We start from the raw sequence: 20,079 nt of genomic DNA, 5'->3' as shown, positions 1-20,079 counted from the left end.
TGAGCTGTAGATGGTGATGCCTTCACTCCTGCCCTCTGGAGGGGGTTTCTGAAGTCACTGACGGTTGTTTTAGGGTTTAACCTGAAGATTCTCACAATGTTCCTCTCATCAACGGCCGATGTTTTCCACCGTTCGATGTCTGTTACCCGATACAACCGTGGTGACCTTCGTCTTGGGGGTTTCAGATGGTTGTCCCGGCAGTGACCAGTGTTTACATTTTCCACGTACTTGAACGGTACCTGCAGTCTGCAGGGCGATGAAGCTGAGGTGGTCTTGACCCTTCACCGGCATCGGTGGACTGAGCGGTCAAACCGGTTCCTAACCCGGGTTGGTTTAGCTCCTGGAGGCCCCCATCACTGACTGCAGTAGGAGTTTGTATCTCTCTGACCTCCTCTCCATTCTGTTTTTCAGCAGATGCTGGTCTGCAGCAGGTCCTAGATGAACATAAGACCAGTCTGAGGAGCAGATGTGAACATGTGACTGAAGGAACTGAAACAGGAAGTAGAACCCTCCTCAACAGGATCTACACAGAGCTCTTCATCACAGAGGGACTGAGTGAAGAGGTTGATACCCAACATGAGGTGATGCAGCTGGAGACAGCTCCCAGGATGAAGAGACACCATGACGCTCCAATCAGGTGCCAGGACATCTTTAAAGCCTTACCTGGCCAACGTAGAGCCATCAGAGTGGTTCTGACCAACGGCGTCGCTGGCGCTGGGAAAACCTTCTCGGTTCAGAAGTTCTCTCTGGACTGGGCCGAGGGCTGGGAGAACCAAGACGTCACCGTGGTGATTCTGCTCTCGTTCAGGGAGCTGCACCTGATCGGAGATGAGCAGCTCAGTCTTCTCAGGCTGATCCAGGTTTTCCATCCATCGTTCCAGAAGCTCACAGCAGAGCAGCTGGCTGCCGGGAAACCGTTGTTCATCTTTGACGGCCTGGATGAAAGCAGACGTTCCCTGGACTTCAACAACGGTCCGGTGGTGTCTGACGTCACACAGAGCTCATCGGTCAACGTGCTGCTGACCAACCTCATCCAGGGGAACCTGCTTCCCTCAGCTCTCATCTGGATCACTTCCAGACCTGCAGCAGCCAATCAGATCCCTCACAAACACGTGGACAGGCTGACAGAAGTACGAGGCTTCACCGACGGCCAGAAGGAGGAATACTTCAGGAGGAGGTTCAGGGATGAAGAGCGGTCCAGCAGCATCGTCTCCCACATGAAGACATCCAGAACCCTCCACATCATGTGTCAACTCCCGGTCTTCTGCTGGATCACTGCTACAGTTCTGGACCACATGTTGACCACAGAGCAGAGAGGAGAGCTGCCCAAGACCCTGACTGACATGTTCTCCCACTTCCTGCTGGTCCAGACCAAGAGGAAGAGGAACAAGTACCAGGAGGGACATGAGACGAGTCCACAGGAGCTGACGGAGGCTGACAGGGACCTTCTCCTGAAGCTGGGGAGGCTGGCGTTGGAACATCTGGAGAAAGGAAACATCATGTTCTACCAAGAAGACCTGGAGCAGTGTGGTCTGGATGTCCCAGAGGCCTCGGTGTACTCAGGAGTTTGTACCCAGATCTTCAGGAGAGAGTGTGAGGTCTTCCAGAAACCCGTCTACTGCTTTGTTCATCTGAGCATCCAGGAGTTCCTGGCTGCAGTCTACGTGTTCCACTGTTGGTCCACCAGGAACACAGATGTGCTGGAGAACTTCCTGGGATACTACATATACTCATCTCTGGATGACTTCCTGAAGAGAGTCATGCTGAAATCCCTGGAGAGTAAAAATGGCCACCTGGACCTGTTTGTCCGCTTCCTTCATGGTCTTTCTGTGGAGTCCAACCAGAGACTGTTAGGAGTTCTGCTGAACCAGACGGAGAACGATCCAGAAACCATCCAGAGAGTCATCAACAACCTGAAGGAGATGAACACTGGCAGTATCTCTCCTGACAGAAGCATCAACATCTTCCAGTGTCTGATGGAGATGAACGACCTCTCAGTTCATCAGCAGATCCAAGAGTTCCTGAAGTCAGAGAACAGATCAGAGCAGGAACTCTCTGAGATCCAGTGTTCAGCTCTGGCCTACATGCTGCAGATGTCGGAGGAGGTTCTGGATGAGTTGGACCTGAGCAAGTACAAGACAACAACACCAGGGGGTCGACGGAGACTGATTGCAGCTGTGAGGAACTGCAGAAAGGCTCGGTGAGTCCAGATGGATCAATAACACCATCACTTAGTGTAAATTAGCAGTTTAGTTGTCAGGGTTTGACACTTCCCCCCAGTTTGAGTTTCAGTTCTGTCCCTCCTGTTTCCCCTTTGCCCTGATTGTGTCTGCACCTGTGTCTCGTCGTGTCTCGTTATCCCCTGTGTATATCTGGTCTTGTCATTCCTTTGTTGCCTGTCGGTCCGCACTGTTTGTTCCCTCCATGTACTCCTGGTTTTCGATCCCTGTATACGTGAGTTGTTTTTGACCCTGCTCTGCAGCATTTTAGTTTGGCTTTTTTGTGGAATAAATCCTTCTGTTTTTTGAGAACTCCTGCCTCCAGCCTCCCTCTCTCTCCTTGCGTTTGGGTCCTCAACACCACGCCTTGTGACATTAGTTCTTTAAATCTTGTTTTGATCTTCAAATGAAAACTGAATTGAGATGTGTTGATGTTTCTGCTGCTCAGAGATGAATCTGTGTAACGGAGAAAGATGAAACATCAGAACCACTGGGGGGTTTTGTGGACACATGTACTTGGTCAGAGACCTTAGTTCTAGTAACTCTGGTTCTGTGATCTCCTGCACCGTCCTGTAACTCCGGTGGGGGTTACTTTCCTCACACTTTAAGAGGAGAGCAGTTGGACTTGTTATTGGTTCCTGAAGACTTTTCTCCCTCATCCAAGAGTGGACACAGATATGAAGGCTTGAAATCCCATGATCCTCCATAAACTGCTGGTCGTACCAGACCGAGACTCTAGATGGAAAAGCTCTGAATGTGACGAGTGCAGCTTCATTGATTATGAATGAAAGTTTGTCTGAGACAGAAGGGGACAGGTGTTTGTGTTGTTGCTGTAGAGGAGAGCAGCATGAAGACGTTTACAGCTTCATACGAGAACTGACGTCTGGATATCAGAGCAGAACAGCACAATTCAGTCTCCTTCATCAATCTCTGATCAATGCTGAAGTCTCTGTGAGAGCAAAGTCTCCTTTAACAGACCTGAACACAAAATACAAGAAAACTAATCCAGGAGTCAGAAAAACACTAAATACAGCTTAAAAGCTTGAACATCTTTTATCTGGATACTTGATAAAAGTTCAGCTCCACACTGGTTCACTTTCATTCAAGATGTTCAGAGTGAAAAATGTCCAAGAATAAATGAGTTTATGTCCTAAATCCGATGTTTTCAGATGACTCTGACAGACGTAGACGTTAACGAAGCCGGTTCCCTCCTTCATCTGCAGATCCAGACAAAGTCTGCAGATGTTAACAGATGTTCAGTCTGGCTTTAACTCACACTTTATTACAACTGACATCATGTTTTCTCTCATCACAGATTTAGTGGTTGTGATCTCTCAGAGACTCACTGTGAAGTTATTGCGTCCGCTCTGAAGTCCAACCCCTCCCATCTGACAGAACTGGACCTGAGTAACAACTGGTCCCTGGGGGATTCAGGAGTGAAGGTTCTGTCTGGTGGACTGGAGAGTCCAAACTGTAGACTGGAGACTCTGAGGTCAGTTCATGGAGACGTTTACACATTTATCCACTTATCATCCTCCAAACATGTGACAAAACTACTTTAATTCAAAACATATTCAGGAAATATATTTGAGATGAAGAAATGTTTGTGTTTTTTTTAGGAAGGTTCTGTGTCTATAAAAGTCTGAAGATTGTTATATAAGAATATATATATATATATATATATATATATATATATATATATATATATATATATATATATATATATATATATATATATATATATATATGTATATATATATATATATATACATATACATATATATATATATATATATATATATATATATATATATATATATATATATATATATATTAGATGTAAACAGGAGAAAAAACTGTTTAAGAGAAAGTTTAACCTTGAAAAGTTTACTTAACATTAGCCCAGCACAGCAGGGGTCCGTTTCACAAAGCAGGTTTAGTGAAAACTCTGAGTCTGTTAACCCTGAAATGAGGGAAACTCTGAGTTTTCCGTTTCACAAAGGGAGGTAACTCAAACCAGAGAAAGAGAGGTAACTCTAGCCTGTTTCACAAAGAGAGGTAACTTAAGCTCTCGGTCAGTTACCGTAGTAACAGACTCTCTGAACCTGGTCAGTTACCGTAGTAACAGACTCTCTGAACCTGGTCAGTTACCGTAGTAACAGACTCTCTGAATCTAACCTGGTCAGTTACCGTAGTAACAGACTCTCTGAACCTAACCTGGTCAGTTACCGTAGTAACAGACTCTCTGAACCTAACCTGGTCAGTTACCGTAGTAACAGACTCTCTGAACCTAACCTGGTCAGTTACCGTAGTAACAGACTCTCTGAACCTAACCTGGTCAGTTACCGTAGTAACAGACTCTCTGAACCTAACCTGGTCAGTTACCGTAGTAACAGACTCTCTGAACCTAACCTGGTCAGTTACCGTAGTAACAGACTCTCTGAACCTGGTCAGTTACCGTAGTAACAGACTCTCTGAACCTGGTCAGTTACCGTAGTAACAGACTCTCTGAACCTGGTCAGTTACCGTAGTAACAGACTCTCTGAACCTGGTCAGTTACCGTAGTAACAGACTCTCTGAACCTGGTCAGTTACCGTAGTAACAGACTCTCTGAACCTGGTCAGTTACCGTAGTAACAGACTCTCTGAACCTAACCTGGTCAGTTACCGTAGTAACAGACTCTCTGAACCTAACCTGGTCAGTTACCGTAGTAACAGACTCTCTGAACCTAACCTGGTCAGTTACCGTAGTAACAGACTCTCTGAATCTAACCTGGTCAGTTACCGTAGTAACAGACTCTCTGAACCTGGTCAGTTACCGTAGTAACAGACGCTCTGAATCTAACCTGGTTACCGTAGTAACAGACTCTCTGAACCTGGTCAGTTACCGTAGTAACAGACTCTCTGAACCTGGTCAGTTACCGTAGTAACAGACTCTCTGAATCTAACCTGGTCAGTTACCGTAGTAACAGACTCTCTGAACCTGGTCAGTTACCGTAGTAACAGACTCTCTGAACCTGGTCAGTTACCGTAGTAACAGACTCTCTGAACCTGGTCAGTTACCGTAGTAACAGACTCTCTGAACCTGGTCAGTTACCGTAGTAACAGACGCTCTGAATCTAACCTGGTTACCGTAGTAACAGACTCTCTGAATCTAACCTGGTCGGGACCAGGTTTATTTCAGCGAACCTGGAGTTTCTCTCTGTCTCCTCCCTCAGTGGCGTCAATTCAGCCAATGGGTCTTTAGGAAATACACATCCGTTTTCTGCACCACGGACAGTAAGAGCAGAGTTAGAGAGCAGAAAAGGCGTATCTGACAAACGCAACGTATTTTATTCACTATGTCAGTGCAACACAGGGACATCCCAGTTTAACTTCAAACAGTTAAAGTCCAAATGCAAAAAGTAGAGGGAGAGTAAAAAAAAGTCAAATATTTCCCTTAAACAGATGTATAAGAGGATTTATATCTTACTTTGAGATGAACTTGCATAATTAATCCATCAGTGGCTAACAGCCTCGTTAATATATTCTGGACCCATCACTTGCCTTCTTTCTTTTTTTTTATTGCGTGGTTGTCTGCTTCATTTTAATTTTTGTAAGTTAGTAACTGTTAAGTTAGAAATCACTTCCAATAAATCACAGTGGGAGGAGCGGGGTGTAAGGTGGGTGGTCCACGGTGTGATGTCATTATTAATCAGCTGTGTGCCGCCGGTTGCGCCATAAGCGGAAGCGATCCGTGCGGTGACGTAAAATTGTCGGGAGAGTGATGCGGTACTGGTAAGAGCTCCGTTTATTAATGTGACGGGTTTTGTTTATACTTGCTGTGCTGGATCCGCATCTCGCGGCTGCGATCACTTGTGTGTGACATGGTTGCTGTCGCGCTGTCGGCACCTGGAGATGTGTGTGCGTTTGTTTGTGGGTGTGGCGGAGCACGCCGTTTAAGTTATGAATGAACATCGCGGCTCAAAACTTAAGACAAGATTAACTTTTTGTCTTTACTTGCAAAAGTGCAAACCAGTTTATTTTGTATTTGTAAATCCCCATTTAATTGTATTTAATTATGACAAATGATGACAATGATGATGACGATGGTTATTGCTTTTTGTTGTTATTGATTATATGATTCCGTTTGAGGTAATTAACTATTGTACTTGGATTTCATTTCTTTTTCACAGGTTTATAACCTGCTGCTACAACCCAAATGTACGTTGTACTGCCAGAGAAGCAGTACATTAATTTCAAGAAAATAAAAACAAAGAAAAGCTGAGTTATTCCTCGTCCACTCTCCCTACACCCTGTCCGGGGGGATTTTCAAAAAACCGGAACAGTTATAAACCAATTCCTGCTGCTGCACCGGATCTGTGCAGTGGATAAATAAAAAATAAATAAATAAATAAAAATAAAACAAAACAAAACACGTTCCAACTGCCATTAAAGCTGCACTGAACAAAAGAGTCTGCACTACACACAAAGAGTGGAACAAAGTCCCCTGTAGAGGAACCCACTGTTAGTGACAACCAGCTCCCAGTCAACGGCAAAGAAAAAAAATGGCAGACCTGGAGAAACTCAAGAGTGTGCGATCGAGGGCACAAGCTTCATTTACAAAAAGGAGTCACACCCTCACAAGATTTGAACTCTTGGAACCAAGTGAAATCCTGACTGAATGGAAACACTTTAAAGCAGACTTCTGCAAAGTATCAGACGCAGGATACGAATATGCAGAAGCCCTAAGGGAATCAAATGACGAAGAAGTCAGAGAATCAGCAACTCAAATTGATGAGAAATCCGCTGAGTGCGCCGACAGGTTCCTCGAGGTAAAGAAGGCCACCCAGGAAACCTTCTGGAATGGCTATGCTGAACCCACGTTCTTCATTCAAGCCAAGACGGCTGAGTCGGCCATTGTTCAGGCGGAGGAAGAAGAAATTAGTCCGCACCGATCATTAAAGGACCACCGACTTAGAATTAAAGGCTTGGACAGAGAAGTCACAGAGCTTGAAGAAATGCTGCTGGAATGGCAAGACCTCATTCCTGGTCTTAGAGCTGTGGATCTCCAAACCCGCTACAGGACATTAAAGAAAAGGGTCTTGGCTTTGTCTGACAAGCTTGCAATGGAGGGAGAGGATCCTGTGGACGTTGCAGGGAGGGACTCAAGACAGGACAGCGAGGCTGATGGCTTACTGACGTCAGGGGAAAACCCAGCACCCTCATCGCCCTCTAAAGGGCCCTCCAACCTCAAGCTGGAGGCCAGCGCAAGCACAAGAATCCAGCCCCTCCTCCAGCGAAGCAGCCCCAACATGTACCAGGGATCATTCGACTTAAGGCCCCAAATCAGCCTTGAGAGAGCACGGCTGCCCACATTCACTGGTGACATGAGGGACTACTACCGCTGGAAAGCAGAATGGGAGAACCTGCAACAACTTGGAAATCCACAAGGGGCAGACTGCGTGAGGAAGTTCCACCTGCTTGGGAGCCTCAGTGAGAACGTGAAAAAGGACCTTGTCTTGTCCAGTTGTGGATCCGCAGACGACGTCTTCAAATTGCTGGACAACAAATATGGAAACAAGTCCAAAATTGTGCTGATGATCTGCAACGAGGTTCAGTCTCTTCCTCCTGTCAAAGGAAATCATTCCAGGAGGACGATTGAATTAATTCAGGCTGTGGAGAGAGCACTTTGTAACCTCCAGATCCTTGGAGAAGAAGACGCAATGAAGAACCGCATTGTCGCCCAGTCCCTAGAGAGCAAACTTCCCAGTTCATTAAAGAGGGAGTGGATTATGCACAAGGCCGACCCTGCAAACCAGTTCTCCACGCTGAACCATTTCGACTGCCTGCTAAAATTTCTGAAGAAACAGGAGGAAATCCTTGAGGAGTTGGATCAGCTGGAGCCAAACCCCGCGGAGAAAAGCACTGTGGAAAAGGGCCCGTCAGACACTTCGGAGAAAAGGCTGAAAAAATCGTTCAGTAAATCTACTGCAGGCTTGATGGACTGTCCCAACTGTGCTGTCTGCGGCGATAGCTCACATACTGGCAAGCTCTTTGCATGCAAGACCTTCAGGGACCAAGACCTCTCCAGCAAGCGAGCTCACTTAAAAAGGCTGGGGTTGTGTTCAAAGTGCCTACGGTCACATGATAAGGATGGCAAAGGGTGCACTACAAGATTCCTCTGCCCAAAACAAGACTGCAGGAAAGGAGGAATGTCAGACCATAATTACCTTCTGTGTCCGAAGCCCTCTTTTCCGAAGAAAGACACCGACAGTCAGGATCACCGCACCGTAAAACCAGGAGGAAAGAAGCTTGGTCTCACTGAAAAGCAGGAGGGGTTCCTGGCTGAACTCACCCCAGAGCAAAGGGAAAAATATAAAGAGGCATTTTCTAACAAAATATCCTCAACGGTGTGCACCAAGTCTGGTGATACACTGAGGGAACATCCAGTCGTGATGATGCTGATGAAGGTGACAACAAATTCCGGCTCTCTGATTGGAACTTTAATAGACCTCGCCTCTGATACGAATTACATAACCAACAAAGCAGCCGATCGCCTTGGATTGCACGGCGAGACAATCAAGCTCATCGTTCACGGCATCGGTGGGATGAAAAAAACGGTTGTGACCAAACGGTACTTTCTGCGGCTAAAGGTCAAGACACCCAAAGGAAAGGTGGCCGAACACAAAATCCTCTGCTATGGGCTAGAAAACATTGCTGAGGTGACTCAACCCGTTTCCCCCAAACAATTGCAGAAATTCTTCCCCAATGTCACTAGAGACGAGCTGGCTCGGCCAACAACAATTGACCTCCTCATTAGTCACCGTGAAGGTCGTCTTGTTCCCCAGCCGACTAAGATCATAGGTGACCTCGTCCTCTGGGACGGACCGTTGGGAAAGACCGTTGGTGGAACTCATCCTAACCTCATTGAAACCGTCGACCTGGCTGTGCACCGATCTGAGACTCATCTTGCAAGAACCATGAGAGCAGCCTCTATGGCGTACAAGGAGACAATTATAGCCCCAGCAGAGGGAGACAAAATAGCGCGAACCACAACAACCACCAACAAGGAGGTGCTTGAATGGTTTAAATGGGACAGCATTGGCGCGGCCTGCACTCCCCTGTGTGGCAGCTGCAAGTGTGGAAAGTGTCCTCCTGGAGGGAAGGAAATGACCCTCAAGGATGAGAGAGACCTAGAGAAAATAAAGGAGTGTCTCACTTATGTGTTAGCAGACAAACACAGCAGTTCCCCCCATTGGGACGCAGCATATCCTTGGAGAGCAAACCCCTCAACATTGCCGGACAACCGATATGCTGTGGAGGCAACATTCATAAACATGGAGAGGCGTCTGGAGAGGGAACCTGCATGGAAAAATGCTTACACAGAGCAAATCCACGACATGGTCTCGAGAGGAGCTGCCGTCAAACTCACCAAGGAGGAACTGGAATGCTGGAAAGGGCCAAAGTGGTATATTAGTCACCTGGTTGCGCCAAACCCTCACTCTACTTCAACTCCTGTGAGGATCGTGTGGAACAGCAGCCAGGAGTTCCGTGGGGTAAGCCTGAATGACCTCCTTCACAAGGGTCCCGATGTCCTCAATCCAATCAGAGGAGTCCTCCTGAGATTTAGGAGTGGACTGCATGCCGCACTGGGCGACATTAAAAAAATGTACAATTCGGTGTGGTTGAAAGACAAGGAGGTCCACCTCCACCGATTTCTTTGGAGAGACCATCCTGAGGATAACATCGAGGTCTTCGCTGTTGTTAGAGTGAATATCGGGGACAAACCGGCAGGATGTATCGCTCAGGTTGCGATGAGGGAGACAGCCAACCTTCCCCAGTTCACCGAAATGGTAGAGGAACGTAGAGCTCTCATGGAGGACAGCTATGTGGATGACATCCTCACGTCACACAACGACCCTGAAACCCTGGAAAGAATAACCAAAGGGGTAGAGGAAATCTTGAATGCCGGAGGTTTCGCCCTCAAGCCATGGGTCCTATCATGCCAAAGTGGGAGGAGTGAGATCCCGGCTGACTCCAGTCCAAAATCCCAATCACGGAAGACGCTAGTGCTGCCTAATCAGTTGCATGAGGAAGACAACAAAGCACTGGGGGTCGGATATGAGCCTGAGACTGACAAACTGCGTTTGATGACCTCGATAAACTTCTCAAAGAAACGTGGAAAAATGAGAACGGGTCTCGACCTGCGGGTGGAGGAGGTCAGGAGAGGAACACCAGAACCACTCACGCGACGCATGTTGTTAAGCCAGATTGCTGCATTTTATGACCCAATTGGTCTCGCCTCACCAGCCAAACAGAAGGGTGCGATGCTAATCAGGGAAGCTTTCCAAGAAGCCAGCAGAGACAATCCACCCACAGACACGTGGGACATCCCCCTCTCACCAAGGCTCCGGGAGGCCGCAATCACACTCTTTGAGGAATATGTGAAACTTGGTCAAGTCAGGTTTGACAGAAGCCTCACCCCTCCTGAAACCATGGGTCCGCCAACTGGCATCACCTTCTCGGACGGGAGCGAATCTTCTTATGGAGCTGTGCTTTACCTCCGGTGGACGACGCTAAACAACGTTGTTGTAAAGCTGGTGGAGTCTAAGGCCAAACTGACCCCACTCGACCAAAAAGGAGATGCCATCAAAGCAGAACTCTGCGGGGCAGTCTTCGCCAGCCGGTAGAAAAAATACTTTGAAAGACACTGTCACATAAAGGTAGAGCGCTGGTTTCACTTTGTGGACAGTCAAACCATCCTGGCGGCCATTCAAAAGGACAGTTATGGCTACCAGACCTTTTTTGCCAACCGCATTGGTGAAATACAAAAGAACGGACAAGTGGAAGACTGGAGGTGGGTCGAAGGCAAATGCAACATAGCTGATATCGTCACCAGGGGAGCCACTTCTGAAGAACTCAATGAGGAGTCACGGTGGCAGAAAGGCCCAGAGTTCCTGAAATGGCCAGAAAGTGATTGGCCTACAAAAACGGCCAGTGAGATAACATCCTCTGCTGCTGAAGACGTCAAAAAACTTCAGCGGAAGGCGTTCTCGGCAGCCGTCACCAGAGCCTAGTCAAGACAGAAAAATGGCGCTGGAACATCTGACTCCAAGGCAGACGTCGAAGGTGACGAGGTCCAACGAGAGACTCAGACTGGCGAAAATCCAACATCTGTGCCGGCGAGGAGGAAAAGACGCTGGAGCATTGGGCTGGTCAGCCTTGTGGAGCCACAACGCTTCAGCGCACTGGGAAAGCTGTGTGGAGCTGTAGCCTGGGTTCGACGAGCAGCGGAGACATGGCTGAGAAGGCGGCCCCCCCTGGACTCGCCAAAGTGGGAGGCAAGTGGCTCAACACTCTCTGCAAAGGAACGAGCGGAAGCCTTCCGAGACCTTGCCCTTGCAGCACAAGATGGAGTAGAATTCCAAGACTCGACACTGAACCGCCTGGTTGTTCACACGGATGTAAACACAGGACTTCTTCTTTGTGGAGGCAGAGTCCAGTCCTGGAACGAGGATGGAACAGCTGTTCCCTTGATACCGTTCCACTCTTGGCTAGCCACCCTGCTAGCAAGAGAAGCCCATGAATCGAACCACGAAGGTGTCGCTGCCACATTGTTGCGCACAAGAAAAAGGGCGTGGATTCTACAAGGCCGGAGAACGGTAAAGAAGACCGTAAACAGCTGTGTCATGTGCCGTAAGCAAAAGGGAAAGATGTGCCAGCAGATGATGAGTGACCTCCCTCCGCAGCGTTCACAGCGTTCTTCCCCTTTCGAAAACACCACACTCGATCTCTTTGGTCCCTTCGAGGTGAAAGACGCTGTGAAGAAGAGGACTGGAAAGAAAGTGTGGGGCATAATTTTCTGTTGCATGGCGTCAAGGGCAGTTCACGCTGATTTGGTTGATGACCAGTCATCTGACAGTTTCCTCCAGGCCTACTCCCGCTTTGTAGCCTTGAGAGGCCACCCACGACGGCTTTGGTCGGACAGGGGGACTAACTTCATTGGAGCCAAACCTGCCTTACGTGAGTTGCACAAATATCTGGACACCTTGCGAGAAGCGTCCATCGAGAATAAAGCAGCCCGGAACGGAACTGATTGGGCATGGAATTTCCATCCAGCCGATGCACCCCATCGAAACGGAGCCGCAGAAGCCGCTGTAAAGCTCCTGAAGAGAGCTCTCATAAGCCTTGGAGGAACAACGGGATCACTCACCTGGGGGGAACTCCAGACCCTATTCTACCAGGCAGCTAACCTCACAAATGAAAGGCCAATCGACGCTAGGGCGCAGGTACAAGAAGACGCAGTTGAGTACCTGACCCCCAACACCCTGCTTCTTGGACGAACAGGACTTGGAGGAGACACAGGTGGGCTTACCATGGGCACCCACCCCTGGCGCCGACTTAGGACCATCCAGATTGGAGTGGACATGTTTTGGAAGAAGTGGAGTGAGCTCGCTGGACCAAACCTGTTCATTCGTCCAAAATGGCACCGGACTAACAGAAATATCAAGGTCGGCGATATCGTTTGGATAGCGGACCAAAATGCCCTACGGGGACAGTTCCGCCTCGGACGGATCCAGACTGTATACCCAGATAGAAGGGGACTCGTCAGGGATGCAGACGTGAAGACATGTGCAGGCCTCCCTGCCTCGCTGGCAGGTGGACAACCGAGAAAAAACTCTCAGTCTCTGGTAACCATCATCCTGCGAAGAGATGTGAGGAGATTGGTGCTCCTGATCCCGGCGGAAGACCAGTAACTCCAAGACATCATTGGCTGCCATCACCCAACCCCCCTGATCCTGCAGGCACTGCCTCAGGAGGCCCCCTCCTACTCTCTCTCTCTCAGGCTGGTTGGTATGTGTCTGTGCTGCCTCCGCCACCACTTGCACCATTACACGAAGAAAGAAGATGAATACACACCCCAACCAATCCCGACAGAACACAACACATCTGTCGGGGAGGTGCCTGAACAGTGACAGTTGCACCCCTTCTTCGCGATCAACACTAACCTGCATATGTACTTTGAAAAAAAAAAAAAAAAAAAAAAAAAGAATGTAACTTGTAACTTGCTATGTGTAAACGTGTGACCTCTTGAATCTCATGATCAGTCGGTCAAGTGGGAGGTGTTAAGTTAGAAATCACTTCCAATAAATCACAGTGGGAGGAGCGGGGTGTAAGGTGGGTGGTCCACGGTGTGATGTCATTATTAATCAGCTGTGTGCCGCCGGTTGCGCCATAAGCGGAAGCGATCCGTGCGGTGACGTAAAATTGTCGGGAGAGTGATGCGGTACTGGTAAGAGCTCCGTTTATTAATGTGACGGGTTTTGTTTATACTTGCTGTGCTGGATCCGCATCTCGCGGCTGCGATCACTTGTGTGTGACATGGTTGCTGTCGCGCTGTCGGCACCTGGAGATGTGTGTGCGTTTGTTTGTGGGTGTGGCGGAGCACGCCGTTTTAAGTTATGAATGAACATCGCGGCTCAAAACTTAAGACAAGATTAACTTTTTGTCTTTACTTGCAAAAGTGCAAAGCAGTTTATTTTGTATTTGTAAATCCCCATTTAATTGTATTTAATTATGACAAATGATGACAATGATGATGACGATGGTTATTGCTTTTTGTTGTTATTGATTATATGATTCCGTTTGAGGTAATTAACTATTGTACTTGGATTTCATTTCTTTTTCACAGGTTTATAACCTGCTGCTACAACCCAAATGTACGTTGTACTGCCAGAGAAGCAGTACATTAATTTCAAGAAAATAAAAACAAAGAAAAGCTGAGTTATTCCTCGTCCACTCTCCCTACACCCTGTCCGGGGGGATTTTCAAAAAACCGGAACAGTAACACTGCAGAGCGCACTTTTTTTTTAACTTTATTTAAAACTTTATTTAAAAGTTCCAATTACAGTCAGAACATTGACCGTGGACAGTCAGGCATCAAGGAATTAAATAAACAAATACAGTATGAGACATAAAGTGGATGAAGTGCATAAGTCATTACATAAGTAACATAAATATAATAAAATAAATCAATTTAAATAAAAAGAAAGAAAATGGCAGGACATATATTATATCTGCAGAGCGCACTAAAAACGAGATTGATAGCGACCACTGTCGTCAGGGACGCTGGGACATTTCAAGATATGAGGGGGGGGGGTACAAGTGTTGGGATAGATAATACCTACTGAAATCCATCATGTTGTTCTGATATGCATTTGTAGTTATTTTATATGTATGAAGTAATAGAATACATCAATACAAATAGATAGAGTAATTCCATAAATGTATTTAAAAAAAACCATTTACATTCTCCCCTGAAGCCGAGGTGTGGCAGCTGCCGTACCCTGATCTAATTGACAATAAAATTTCATTTTTGTTTTTCAAAATCTGCTCTCATACTCGCCATATGCACGTATTAACGCTTCTAACTCCAGTGGCGTGAAGTATGTGGATCTTCAGATGCAAACTAACGTTTCCTCAAAGGGATTTTGTAAATTGAAAAGATAAATAAAGTTAAAAAGAAAAAAAAGAAAATGTATGTCGCTCTTTTGTGTCGCCGGTTGCCATGGTGAATCCTTGTATCAGCGATCTACTGATGATGGCTTTTTATTTCCCTCACGCTCGCGCTTAACTCCCGGTGAAACTACTTAGAGTTGAGTAAATTACCTCAAATCCGCTGTTCTGGAACCGAAAACTCAGAGTTTCCGATCTCAGAGTAGATCAACAAAGAGTTCAGGATTAAACTCAGTGTTTGTTGAACCTGCTTTGTGAAACGGACCCCAGGCCAAAGTACATGTTTGTACTTTGTACTTTCTTGTGTTTGCAGCTGCAGGTTTTGTCATGAGTTGATATTCCAGAACCCAAATGCAGGAAACCCAAAGGTGACAGATGGCAGCAAAGTCCTTTATTTAACAAAACATCAAAACCCAGAGAAAGTCCTCTAACAGAAATGAGAGAATGGTGAAGATGAGTGGGAGGCGTCAGACTGACAACCAGCCAGGACTGAAAGAGAGCAGGAATGAAGACAGACGGACCAACAGCCAGGAAGAGACACATGTCCTCTCAAGGACTGAGGAGACACAGGTGCAAACAATCAGGATGGACGGGTCCAAGGGGAGTCAAAGAAAGAACTAAACAAACAAGGATGTTCTTTCAAAATAAAACAGGAAACAGGTCACCAACAGACCCAACCTAGTAATAGTTTAGTAGAGGGTGCAGATACTTTTTTCATGACACTGTCCGAGCATGACAGTCGTCTGACCTTCTATGTGGGGGCGCAGTAACTCCTAAAGGGACAGTAGCGATGACCGCGACATCCTGAAGTTCTCACGGCATTCCTCCGGGACAACTCCTTCGTTTTCAGAGTTTTCTCACCAGCGAGCGGTTCACCCTGGTCGGATCCAAAGATGACGCCGACGCCGTTGCCAGGCAACCCTTTGTCTTGGTTGGAGATAAAGTTGATGTAAAGTTGCAGAGCTCCGAGCATTCCTTCTATTCAATTCAATTCAATTCAATTTTATTTATATAGCGTCTAATACAACAGAGTTGTCTCTAGACGCTTTACAGAGACCCATACCCAGAACATGACCCCCGAGCAGTTATTACATAAACAATGGCAGGTAAAAACTCCCCTAGTGGGAGAAAAACCTTAAGCCAAACAGTGGCAAGGAAAAACTCCCCTTTAGGAGGGAAGAAACCTTGAGCAGGACCAGGCTCATCAGGGGGGACCCTCCTGCCGAGGGCCAGACTGGTGGGTCAGGGACGGCAACAGCACAGCAGGCAGGTGGAAGCAGCAACGGGATGACCGGGGGTGGGGACCGCAGGCCAGCACACAGTTCCCGAAGCTCCGGCCCAATCAGCAAGTCCCAGGTTGGGGTGCAGGGTCAGGAAAAGACTTGTGCTCCGTAATGCAAGCTACAAGCCACCCATGGCCACCTGCAGGACAAAAGAGAGAAAAGGGAGGAGAAGGGGGGGGCAGCAACGGGATGACCAGGGGTGGGGACCGCAGGCCAGCACGCAGCTCCCGAAGCTCCGGCCCAATCAGCAAGTCCCAGGTTGGGGTGCAGGGTCGGGGAAAGACTTGTGCTCCGTAATGCAAGCTACAAGCCACCCACGACCACCTGCAGGTTCCGGTGTCCGGCAAAGGATGCTGCAACATGGACAAAAGAGAGAAAAGGGAGGAGAAGGGGGGGCCAGCACAAGAAACCACAGGAGCGACTCTGACACACTAAAGTTTACACTACCTAGAGATTTACCAACACCAGCTAGAGGTTTACTAAACACTAACTATAGGCTTTACTAAACAGAAATGTTTTAAGTTTAGTTTTAAAGGTGGAGGTGGTGTCAGCCCCCTTAACCCAGATTGGAAGTTGGTTCCATAGTAGTGGCGCCTGATAGCAGAACGCCCGCCCTCCAAATCTACATTTAGATACTCTAGGAACTACGAGTAAACCTGCACTCTGAGAACGGAGAGCTCTGACAGGAACATAAGGCACTATCAGGTCTTGCAAATAATGCGGAGCTAAGCCGTTTTGGGCTTTATACGCAAGTAATACAATTTTAAATTGGATTCTGAATTTTACGGGTAACCAATGGAGCGACGCTAACACTGGAGAGACGTGGTCTCTCCTGCTAATTCCTGTCAGTACTCGTGCTGCTGCATTTTGGATCAGCTGGAGCATATTCAGCAAATTACTTGGACATCCTGCTAACAACACATTACAGTAATCTAGTCTAGAAGATACAAACGCATGAACTAGTTTTTCTGCATCACTCTGTGAGAGGATTTTCCTAATCTTTGCAATATTACGGAGATGGAAAAAGGCTATTTTACAAACCTGATTGACATATGGTTTAAACGACAAATCCTGATCGAAAATAACACCAAGATTTCTCACAGTTGCACTGGAAGCCATCGCAACACCATCTAATCCCTTCCTAAGATGCTCTGGACCAAGAATGATAACCTCTGTTTTATCTGAATTTAGAAGCAGGAAATTTCTAGACATCCAGTCCTTGATGTCCCTAAGACATGCCTGAAGTTTAACTAACGGTTCTGTTTCATCCGGCTTCATAGACAAATAGAGCTGCGTATCATCAGCATAACAATGAAAGTGTATGCCGTGATTCTGGATTATACTTCCCAACGGCTGCATGTATAAACTGAACAAGATTGGCCCTAGCACTGAACCCTTCCGGCTCAGAAATTTCAGACCAAGCATGAGGCTTTCAAATGTATTATAGTTGCACTTGGGTTCAATTTTTGTTTGGAGACCGGAGTTATAAATTGCTGCGACTCCTCCGCCTCGGCCCGTGCTTCTAGGAATGTGATGATTAAAGTAGCCGGGCGGAGTTGATTCATTCAAACTAACATACTCTTCCTCCTGTAACCATGTTTCTGTTAAGCAGAAAATATCACTCCTGCTCTCTGTAATTATATCATTTACTAACAGAGACTTAGAGCTTAATGATCGTATATTTAGTAGTCCGCATCTAATTTTTCGGTCTGTAATTGGTACCAAATGTGCATTGGTTTTAATTTTTACAAGGTTATCTTGGTTAACGCCTCTATAACGCTGCACCTGGTGAACTTTTGGAGGGCGGGGAACTGCTACCACTTCTATTTTGCTAGGCACCTGGCCAGAGTCGCCAATATCATGTAATCCTACAGTTTTAGAGTCGCTAATTACATAATGCAATCCTACAGTTTTGTTGGCAGGCGTTGGTCCTTGAGAAGCAACAGATGTGTCGCTGAGCCCTTTAAGACTACCCTTCCTCCGAACCGTCACCCAGCTGCCCTGCCTGGCCGGCTGCCGGGGAGCTGCAGGGGAGCGGTTACGCTCAGCTGCTACGGGCCGGTCCGCAGAGGATTCTATCGGACTATGGTCTGGTTGGCCAAACCGGACCTCTAACTGACTAAGCCTCGCCTCCAGCCCTGTTAAACTACAGCTCTGCATCCTGGCCTGGACCCTGCATTGTCAGGGGGAGTGTCTGACAATGCTCCTCTGCTCCTCCACATAATACAGCAGTTGTGAATGCAAATGAAACAGATGAAAAGTGTTTGCACAAACGTAAAAACCAGCACTACTTTAACAGCATCCATCATGATCACAGCGGCCAAACAAACCGTAAACTCATGACGCTGGTGACGTTTCTGTCCATAATGTGACGTTCTGAAGCCTAAATGTCAGTTTCTCTCCGTTTACAAGCAAACGTGAAGACGGAGGTTTTAAAAATCTCCACTTTGGCCGGAGTTTTCAGGAATGATGGTTTTTGGAGACTTTGAGCTTCGTTTTGGTGTAAACGAACGGCTAAAACTCATGAAAACAGCAGCGTTGTTGCTGCGTGTAAACGAGGCCTCAGACCTGGACAGGTTGGACTGACGGCTACAGGTGGAGCGTCAAAGTGATCGTCCTGACAGGAAGTGTCTTAGATCCTCCCGTGTGGGTTTAATTCACAAATGTCCTTTAATCAAGCAGATCATTAGTTGTTCAAGCAAAGACTTTTCAAGTGCAAGCGATACAGAACCTGATGTTTAGTTTCACACAGACTTCAGAATCTGTTGAATTAGTCTGATAAATATACAGAATTCAATCATTCTTATCTTTAACTAACAGTAAGATATTAACTGATAAACTCAGTTGTAACAGAATTATTAGGTGTTTGCAAGTTAATTCAGATTATAAATGACACATTACTAAAAGTAAAGTATTTTAATATCTTCTGCTCTCAGAAAACATCATTTTAACTCTTTATAACATACAAGGATCATTATGATAAAAACCTCAGGAATCCTGCATAAATGATATAAAACTGGACACATGATATAAAGTCCAGCAGTTCTCCACAGATCCATTCTGGTGTTAATAATTGTTGCTAGATCAGCTTCTGATCTCTAAACTGCTGCTTTGAACAATATTTGAACATCAACACTAATCAAAAGGATTGGTGTGTATGTTGGTGTTTTCATCTTAATCTAGTGTCAGACTTGGACCAGAAAAGCTCAGGATGTTCAGTAAAGGTGAACATGTCAGAGGAACAACCAGGAACCCACATCATGGATGTAACAAAAGTGTAAAACCTGTTTTATAAAGTCCAGATACGGTGGTGACCCACATGGACCTGATGACAAAGTTTATATTTGAAGAAACACTTCTCTGATGAAACTGGAACATGTTTTACTTTCTGTTCAGGTTGCAGCGCTGCAGTCTGTCAGAGATCAGCTGTTCTTCTCTGGTCTCAGCTCTGAAGTCCAACCCCTCCCATCTGAAACTTCTGGACCTGAGTGGGAACACGAACCTGCAGGATTACGGAGTGGAACGTCTGAGTGGATTTCTGGAGAGTCCAGACTGCAGACTGGACACTCTGAGGTCAGACATGTTTTAGTTGTGTGTTCAGATGAATCTGATGTGAAAGTTGTGTTGACACTAACCTGCAGACATCAGGCTGATCTTCTACTGATCCACACTGACCATCTGACTGCTCTGAGTTCTTCTTCTCTGGTGTCTTTGTTCAGGTTGAAGTGGTGCGGTCTGTCAGAGATCAGCTGTTCGTCTCTGGTCTCAGCTCTGAAGTCCAACCCCTCCCATCTGAAACTTCTGGACCTGAGGGGGAACTTCAACCTGCAGGCTGCAGATGTGAAGCAGCTTTCTGATCTGGTGGAGAGTCCAGACTACCAGCTGCAGACTCTCAGGTCAGTGCAGGTTGGACTCGGTTCTGCTGCTTCCAGCAGTTTTCTACTAAAACCAGTTGGTATCAAAGATCAGTGTTTCCAGTGAAGCTACAGCTTCTCAGCAGCTGCTTTCCTCATGAAGCTGTGAGAGGAGGATGATGACAGGCTGCAGGATTGGACAGAAACACAGAGACAGCAGTCGGCC

At 46.7% G+C, this 20,079-nt stretch overlaps 1 protein-coding gene across 6 annotated transcripts in view; it reads left to right on the top strand.

Annotated features, from left to right (window-relative positions):
* LOC133457547 (protein NLRC3-like) overlaps window positions 1-20,079 on the top strand; it is a 45,094-nt gene that overhangs the window by 6,717 nt on the left and 18,298 nt on the right. For 4 of the 6 annotated variants that reach the window (XR_009783865.1, XM_061736918.1, XM_061736919.1 and 1 more), the window contains 4 exons: window positions 412-2,200; window positions 3,535-3,711; window positions 19,396-19,572; window positions 19,719-19,895. Coding sequence is in view for 5 of the 6 variants with exons in the window: in XM_061736918.1 (XP_061592902.1) it covers window positions 412-2,200; window positions 3,535-3,711; window positions 19,396-19,572; window positions 19,719-19,895 (2,320 nt within the window). In the remaining variant the exon portion in view is untranslated. The remainder of the gene's footprint in view (window positions 1-411; window positions 2,201-3,534; window positions 3,712-19,395; window positions 19,573-19,718; window positions 19,896-20,079) is intronic. The other 2 variants (XM_061736920.1, XM_061736921.1) reach the window with 2 other exon arrangements.

This window comes from Cololabis saira, chromosome 12 (assembly GCF_033807715.1).
Source record: "Cololabis saira isolate AMF1-May2022 chromosome 12, fColSai1.1, whole genome shotgun sequence".
Classification (NCBI taxonomy): domain Eukaryota; kingdom Metazoa; phylum Chordata; class Actinopteri; order Beloniformes; family Belonidae; genus Cololabis; species Cololabis saira.
The sequence above is the reverse complement of the archived record's forward strand: the minus strand, read 5'-3'. Positions and strand labels throughout refer to the sequence as shown.